The sequence below is a fragment of the Nematolebias whitei genome, chromosome 2, assembly GCF_014905685.2.
Source record: "Nematolebias whitei isolate Nwh7 chromosome 2, NemWhi1, whole genome shotgun sequence".
Lineage (NCBI taxonomy): Eukaryota > Metazoa > Chordata > Actinopteri > Cyprinodontiformes > Rivulidae > Nematolebias > Nematolebias whitei.
This window is the reverse complement of record NC_056499.1, coordinates 22,375,140-22,383,693: the sequence shown is the minus strand read 5'-3', so window position 1 is coordinate 22,383,693 and position 8,554 is coordinate 22,375,140. Positions and strand designations below refer to the sequence as shown.

The 8,554-nt window shown below is 39.3% G+C and overlaps 1 protein-coding gene across 1 annotated transcript in view; it reads right to left on the bottom strand.

Annotated features, from left to right (window-relative positions):
* LOC119423432 (protein unc-13 homolog C) overlaps positions 1-8,554 on the bottom strand; it is a gene marked incomplete in the record, with an annotated part of 132,231 nt that overhangs the window by 5,741 nt on the left and 117,936 nt on the right. The window contains 2 exon segments of the mRNA XM_037690825.1: positions 108-200; positions 7,502-7,649. Of these exon segments, the coding sequence (XP_037546753.1) occupies positions 108-200; positions 7,502-7,649 (241 nt within the window).

Genomic DNA, 8,554 nt, shown 5'->3' with positions numbered 1-8,554 from the left:
AATACTCTGCAAGGTAAAATACTCTGCAAGGTAAAATACTCTGCAAGATAAAATACTCTTGATTAGAACTGAGTAAAAGCAGGCCTGAGTATGGGAAAAAATCTCACCCTTCACGCTGACTTTGTGCTCTCCTGTGCCAGGGTGAGAGATGAGATTCACTTGCATTGACACCTCCCCCACCGATCCAACGGATGACTGACCTGGACACACACCAAAACAGCAACAGCAGAGTTAAAGAAAGGCAGGACAGAAATCGCAAGAAGGGATGGGAGCGCTAGCCAAAGTGAAAAATAAAAAAATCAAAGTGAAGAAAGAGAGCAAGAGAGGGAGAAAGAGAGAGAAGAAACAAGGAAATGATCCAAAGTTGTGGGTGCAGGTCGATGAGATATTCAGAAATGCATCAAAAAAGCTGTGTCAAAACAAGAAGATTAAATCCAAAAATAACTTGGAGAGGATAGATGGAATTTTACACCCACTGCCACCAAGCAGGTTTCCCTATACATTTACCCAAAAACAAACAATCCTTAATCTGCATGGTTTTAAAAAGCCAAGGAGAGGAAAAAATGAGAATTTAGCTAAAAACATCAAAGTTCATGCTCAATAATTCAGGTAAAAAATATCCAACAAAGTTAAATCAAGTCACCTGGACAGTTTCTTTTTGTTATTGTTGTTGGAATGTTTCATCCTTCATCCAAAGGACTTCATCAGTCTGAGGAGCCACAACAAACTCAGTGCCACTAGCAGCACACTCACACCAGTTTGTTAGTGATAAGATGGTTTCTGGAGTTCACCCTCTCCCCCGTCAACTCCTCTGAGGCAGCCATAGCCAAAGTGGTTCAAAACATCAAAATCCAGAGGAGCCTCAGAGGAATCGACAGGAAAGAGGACAAACTCCAAAAACCATCTTATCACCATCAAAATTGGTTGGTCCACTATGTGAGTGTGCTGCTTGTGGGACTGAGTTTGTTGTGGCTCTTCAGACTGATGAAGTCCTTTGGATGATGGACAAAACATTTCAACAACCCAAAAAACAAAGAAAGAAACTGTCCAGATGACCTGACTTAACTTTGTTGGATTTAGCTAAAAACATCCCCTAAGTAAATATAATGAACTTAATGGGAGTATGAGAGCACTGGATTTGGTTGATATGCAGGTTATGAATGGAGCAATAAAGTCAATCGATCAGCAGAGGAGATAAGAACGAGCATGAAGGAGGGAAACAGCCCCATTGGGCAGCACAGCCCGTACAGTTAACATCATAATTAAAGTTTAATCACACTTGCACTACAAATCAGAGAATCGCTGACCATGTGTCTCACTTTTCTCTGCCTATTCCAGCTGTCTAATGGATCACCCAGTCCGGGACAAACAAACAAACAAACAGATGCTCAACACGGGAATGGTATGAGGCGGCGCCGGTGATGAAGGGGCGTGCTCACACGATGGCTAATCAATACTTGCCAAACGTGCAGCGCCCGTTACAGCTAGTAATAAAGAAACAAGCCTAAAGATTTATTGTCATGTTGTCTGGAGGGATGGAGGAGATGGGGGGTCCAGAAAATACAGCGCTGCTGCAATGCTAAGGCTCGCTCTTGAGGGAAATTACCAGAGCAATGTCACTGCACGTTTACTTAAGCTACCGGCTGATAAGTTATAGGTTAAGAGTCTGTATGTTTTCTGATGGCTCTCAGGATACATGAATAAATAAACAAGACGTGCAGAAAGTGCCCGGCTAAATGGGGAACTTGAAAAAACACAGACATGCAGAGTTACTGAGATTAATAGTGCACAGAAGATAAAAGGGAGTAGTAGCAGAAAAAAAATACAATTTTTAGGGTCAAGAAAGTGAGTGAGAAAACGGCTAATAAAAGTAACATAAAGAGAAGATGTCATTATTTGTTGTTGATCTGCTGTAGAATTAACAACATTTAATTCTACTGTCACAATAATTGTTAACTCTGTTGTCTACAGAAGAATGATTTAAGGAAAAGATAAATTAAATATTAAAGTAAAATGTCTATAAAGTAATTCCTCGCTACTTCGCGGTTCAACTTTCGCCGACTCGCTCTATCGCAGTTTGTGGACACACAGTCCATAATATTCTGCAAAAAAAAATTTGTACACGACACACGATTGTCGAGCTTACAGTAATATTACTATATTACTGTACTCACGTGGTTTGGAAAAAGTTAATGGCAAAAAATAATAATCCGGATAGGTGCCGTCGTTTTGTAGTTTTCTTTCAATTATTTTATACTGTATCAATAGTCCAAATTAACTACATTACCCACAAGGCAACAGTGCACTACCAAGAACTCAACAGTGCTTTCAACCATGTGCTTTCTGCCAAAATGGAAAGACAGTTTTGACCTGATACGAACCTGACTAAAAAGTTTGGTCCTTATTTATAGTGACTTTGGTGCTCAATGACTGCAGAGAGCTAATTAGAATTGGACCAGAACCAGACCAGAAATATTTCCAGCCTCACTGGTCAATCTGAGTGATGTTTGATGGCCCAGGGAGCCTCTCGAGCAGCGAGGCGTTGCTCGGAGGTCCGGTGTCTTCTCTGGAGCTCACACAGACTTTTTTCATCTGATTTCTCTGGATTATTTAGACTCTATCTGGACCATTGTGTGGCTTTGTGCTGGCTCTCCAAAGATCCGGCTCTCTGTAAAAGCATTTTGGTGCTCAACAGCTATAGAGAACCAATAAAAACTGGACCAGAACCGGACCAAGGCTGGTAAGTCCACATACAAATTTTTGCAGTAGCTACTGTGTAGTACCAGATGGCTAGGCCTCAGACTGACGAAGCCTCTTGGATGAGGGGCGAAACGTTTCTTTTTAACAAAAAAAAACGAAGTCCAGATGACATGATTCAACCTTTTTTGTTGTTACTGTGTAGTATGTTGTTAACGCAGGTTTAAGAGTTTAGAACATTGCAAGAGAGATGGAGAAGTACAGAGAAGGTCAGAAAGAACTCCATTGTGTCTTTGTGGATTTAGTTAAAACGTATGACAGGGTGTCGAGGGAGGAGGTGTGGTATTGCATCAGAAAATCTGGAGTGGCAGAGAAGTATGTTAGACTGGTACAGGACATGTATGAGGACAGTGGTGAGATGTGCTGTAGGAGTGACAGATAGCTTCAAGGTGGAGGTGGGATTGCATCAAGGATCTGCTCTGAGCCCCTTCTTGTTTGCTCTGGTAATGGACCGACTAACAGATGAAATCAGGCAGGAATCCCTATGGACTATAATGTTTGCAGATGACATTGTGATCTGTGGTTAAAACAAAGAACAGGTGGAAGAGAACTTGGAGAGGTGGAGATATGCATTTGAAAGAACAGGAATGAAAGTCAGCTGCAGTAAGCCAAAGTACATGTGTGTGAATGAGAGGGAGGCCGGTGGAACAGTGAGGCTACAAGGATCAGAGGTCACAAAGGTGCAGGACTTCAAGTACTTGGGGTCCACTGTCCAGAAAAATGGGGAATGTGGTAAAAAGGTGAAAAAGAGAGTCCAGGCAGGATGGAGTGGATGGAGCAAAGTTTCAGGAGTCATTTGCGACAAAAAGGTGTCAGCAAAGGTCAAAGGAAAAGTTTACAAGACAGTGGTGAGACCAGTTATGTTGTATGGTCTGGAGACAGTGGCATTGACAAAAAGACAGGAGAAAGAACTGGAAGTGGCAAAAAATGAAAATGTTGAGGTTCTCCTTAGAGTGGCAGGATGGATAAGATTAGGAATGAGACAATCAGAGGTACAGCACAGGTTGAACAACTGGGAGATAAAGTTAGAGAGGCCAGACTGAGATGGTTTGGACATGTACAGAGGAGGGACAGTGGGTATATTGGTAGAAGGATGTTAGAAATGCAGCTGCCAGGAAAAAGACAAAGAGGAAGGCCAAAGAGGATGCAGTTAGAGAGGACATGGAGGTAGTTGGAGTGAGGACAGAGGATGCAGAGGACAGAGTGAGATGGAGGAGGATGACTCACTGTGGTGACCCCTGAAGAGGAAAAAGCCAAAAGAAGAAGAACATTGCAAAAGTGTGGGGAAAGTTTATAAAGCATTAATAGTAGTAAAATAAATATAATGTTGCTACTTTGCGGAATTTCACTTACTGCGGGCGGGTTCGAAACTGAACCCCCGCAATAAACAAGAGACTAATGTGTACTTTTGTTTGGGAGAGCATGTTTGTTGGGAATAAACAAGAATAGTCTGTGGTCTAAAAATGCCACTGACAAGGGGCGAGGGTTAGTGATGAAGCTGTGCCCACTGAGCCACATCAAGCTTTAACACATCTCCACGCTGTTTACTGACCTAAAACTCATCCAGCACCTCACTACCTCCACTTATAGACATCACATTAGACCAGCTCAGAATGCAAGGTGACAACGTGGTGTGGAAGTGGGGAATAAGTGGTGGGATGAGAGATGTGGAGCAAGAGGAAATAGACAAAACAGAGGAGTCCTAAAATAGTCTGCAGCCAAACTGCTTTTCTGTCCATCTGCCAGTCAGTGAGAGCAGCATGGCTGGTTGGCCTGCTGGCTGCCTGGCTGATGAGTGTTCTCCTACAGCCTCTCTGCAGTTCCTGCTGCCTGCCTTGGTACTGTTCTGCAAGGCTGAGCGCATTGAAGCAACCAGGGGCTTGAGCTTCAATGCCCCACTGGGTTGCTTTCTCTCCCTCTCTCCTCTCTTCTCTCCCTCTCTATCTCGGGTTTTCTCGGACACCTGAGGGGTTTTCTGTCTTGTTACAGAGAAAAATGAGAAAAAGTTCCACATGGAGACAGATGAACGAGACAACAACAAACGAAAGTGGGCCAGTGATGACAAAGGAAAACAGAGAAGACAAGGACAAATTGATAGATTTACACTTAAACATGTCAAGGCAGCATTTTTTACATGTGTATAATGATAGAAGAAAAAGAAGAGTGTAAAAGCATAGATAACTTTGTTTGTATGAGTTTTTTTAATTACAAAAGAGACAATGAGTTCATCAAATTTAGCTCAAAATTACTTGTATAATAAAACAAAATAATTTATGTACAGATCAAATCATTCATTCATTCATTCAATCTTTATTTACACAAGTTAATCCCATCGGGCTTAGGGGACTCATTTACAAGAGAGACCTGAATTTTAACAAAAAGTGATAACAATCAGTAACAATAAGCCTTTTCTGGCTTTTTATGTTTTTTAGATCTTGATTTTTTTTTTTTCTGTCTGGTATAATTTTTATATTCTTGGTTTTGTTTGAATTCGTTTATATGTTATTCCCGGTTTCAGGTCTTGATTTTCCTGCTGTGTTTATTAGTCTTTCCACTGGTTTCGCCTGCAGATCAGTTCCTAGTTTTGTAATTATCCCACTCACTCTGTTTATAGTTATTGCTCCCTCCGTACTTATTCAGCCAGTTTCCATAGTTCAGTGCCAGACGGTTGTTTTATATTTTGTAAGGCTTCCACCTGAGTTTATCATTATGGTTTTCATGCAGCTTGTTTCGGTTTCGTTCTTTTGTTGCTCTGTGTACAATTGTTAGTTTTCCTGCTACAGCTGTGTTTTCAGTTTTGAGGAATTAATTTTATTCATCACTGATTTCCTAATGCCAACTTTTTTTCTGCATTGGCTTGGTCACATTCTTCGTCACGGCCTTGCGACAGGAAATACATCTTCAGTTTAATGTTAAAATAAGCTTGTAAATGAAGTAAAAATAGAGACTTAAGGATTCTTTTCACTAAAAATAAACTGAACGACAAAAATTGCATGTCCTGCGAAAATGCAGTGTGAATGCGTACTGCTGAAGAACTTGCTGAAAATCAGCTGAAATTGATTAAAAACATGCTGACATGTAGCTGAAATGGAACGGCAAGCCTAAGTTAGCAGAAGAAAGTAAAAAAAACACAATGTTGCTGATTTAGGTTTAAATAAACAGAAATGAGCACAAACATAGGAAATCAGCTTAAAAAGCTGAAATTAGCAGAAAAGGTGAAAATTTGCTGAAAAGGCAGAACGAAGCTTAAACTACCAGAAGAAAGTGGAATGAGAAGAAATTAGCTAAAAAAAGTATTAGCTGAAAAAGCTAAATTTAGCACAAAAACAGCTAAAAAGTAGCTGAAATAACAGAAAAGCTGAAACTACCTGAAAAAAAGCTGAACAGAGCTCAACAAGCTGAAATTATAATTTTATTTGATTTTATTTATCCTTTATCTATACAGTTAGTCTCATTGAGTCATGAGAATTCATTTTCCAGATAGACCTGTTTGGGAGATGGTGGGGTTAAGGGCCTTGCTCAGGGGCTTAGAGTGGGAAAAATGAGGGTGGAGGCAGGTGTGGGCGTTTCACCTTTTTCTCCCACATTTTGATGTTGACGGTACCAGGAGATGAACCTGCAACTTTCCAATCACATGCCCATCTTCTCTAACCTCTGCGCCACCACTCCCCAAATCATAAAGAAGTTAATTAGGTTAAAAGTTGCAGAAATGAGCACAAACAATGAAAATTATCTGAATAAAACTGAAATTAGCAAAAAAACAGCTGAAAAGTAGTTAAAAAGGCAGAAAGACTCATAAGTTACCAGAAGAAAGTGGAAAGAGCACATTTTTGCTGAAATAGGATGCTAAAAGCTTAAATGAGTGCAAAAAATGTGGAATTAGTTGAAAATGCTAAATTTAGCATAACAACAGTAGCTGAAAAAGCAGTAAAAGCAGAAACCAGCAGAAGATAGCTGAAAGGAGCATAACAGCTGAAATTAGCAGGAATAAATTAGAAGGAGCACAGAAATTATGTAGTTAGCAGAAATAATCAAAAAGCAGCACAAAACAGCTGAAAAAAAAACAGATGAAATTAGCTGAAAAAGTTTACATTTGCACAATCAAGCTGAAATAAGCTGAACCAGAACAAAGTGTGAAAGGAGCAGTAAAAGGTTATAAACAGATGTAAAGATTTGAGGGATGTAAAATGAGGTCAGTTCATTTTCTATGAGGAAACAAAGGCAGAAAAGGCTAAATGTTTTAAAAAGCTAAAGTTGCACTAATACCAAAAGTCATAGCACCCTTCTCCTGAATGAGCTGAACGTTTTGTAAAAATAGTACAAAAATTGTGGAAAGAAAAAGATGCCGAAAAATGTACAGAAGAAAAATGGATCACAATGCTGTAAATGCTTCATAAATATGCTCACAATAATAAGCTGACTGGATGGTGCACAAGTGTGAGACAAATTGTGAACTACACAGCAGCAACAAAACTTTATTTGACTTAGCCATTAGCAATGTTGATTAAAACATGTTTACTGTCTGGTTCTGTATAAAAGTGGTACAATGTTGCGATACAGTAATACTATTCAGTCCTTTCTGTTTTACCCCTGTTTACACACTTTTACAAAATTTTACTGTAAATTTCCCATTGACTTAAGATATCTTATGCAAACAGCAAAAGGCCCCAAGTAGATTTAAGTCAAAGTAACTCGTAGTCTTAAAAACTAAACAAAAACACACAACAAAGCCTGAGGTTCTTACCTTGAGAGGTTTGAGTGCATATATATTTCTTAATCAAGGCATCTGTAGGTTGAGTGTAAAGGCTGAGAGCGTATTTGAGGGACTTCATGTCAGGGCTCTTTTCAAGGAACGTTTTCTTTAGACCGTTTCCTCCAGCATGGAAGTATTGCTGCAAGAGAAAGAAGAGACACGTGTCCATTGCCTTTAATTATTCAAGATAAACTTAAAGCTTTTGAAGAATTAAAAAAAAAATCTCTTTCAAGTTTTTGCATTGCAGTAAATTACAGCAAGCTGATTAATAACTTGGGATTATGTGGGCAGTAAGCATCTTCTTAAAGGAGGAAGGAGACAACAGTAATAGCTACTTCTGTAACTAATTATTACCATGTATTTGAATCTAAACCTTCTGCCTGGATAGTTAATTGGCTTTGGTGCTGTAAAGCCTGATAGCTGAAGATAGACAAAGCTTTGCTTTCTTTTCAAATGCTGCCTCCACTCCTACGTATGAGACGGAGGTGGACAGACACGGACAGAACTTATTAAAAAAAAAAAGAAAGCCTTGTTGAAAAGTGGAGATGAAGAATGCTTGTTCTTGGAGATTTCAAACCCATAACCTTTACTCCTTTTATTCCTGTAGCACATTAATTTTGCATACAGAAGACATACAGTATTTATCAGAATGTATGCAGTGTTAGAAAAGCAATTAAAACGTAAAAGTTGTTACACATTATAACATAGATAGAAGACCTACATAGAAGACAAGTGGCATCTGAACTGCAACAATGGTAGTTTACTGGTATGTCATCACGACTTGAGTTAATTTAACACAGTAGGAGGCACTCTTTTCTTTCTCATGACTGAGTCACACGTTATAAAATATGACCAGCATGTGCTTTTCATGAGCTATACATAATCTGATGAGCACAGATGAGTCACAGGTGGAGGAAGAAAATAAGATCATAAAAACTGAGAGGGAATCTGAAACAAAATATCTGTAAGCAACAACAACAACCATAGATCATGAACGTCAACTTTTCTGCAGCAAATGGATTTAGGTCTATAAAATGAATATAT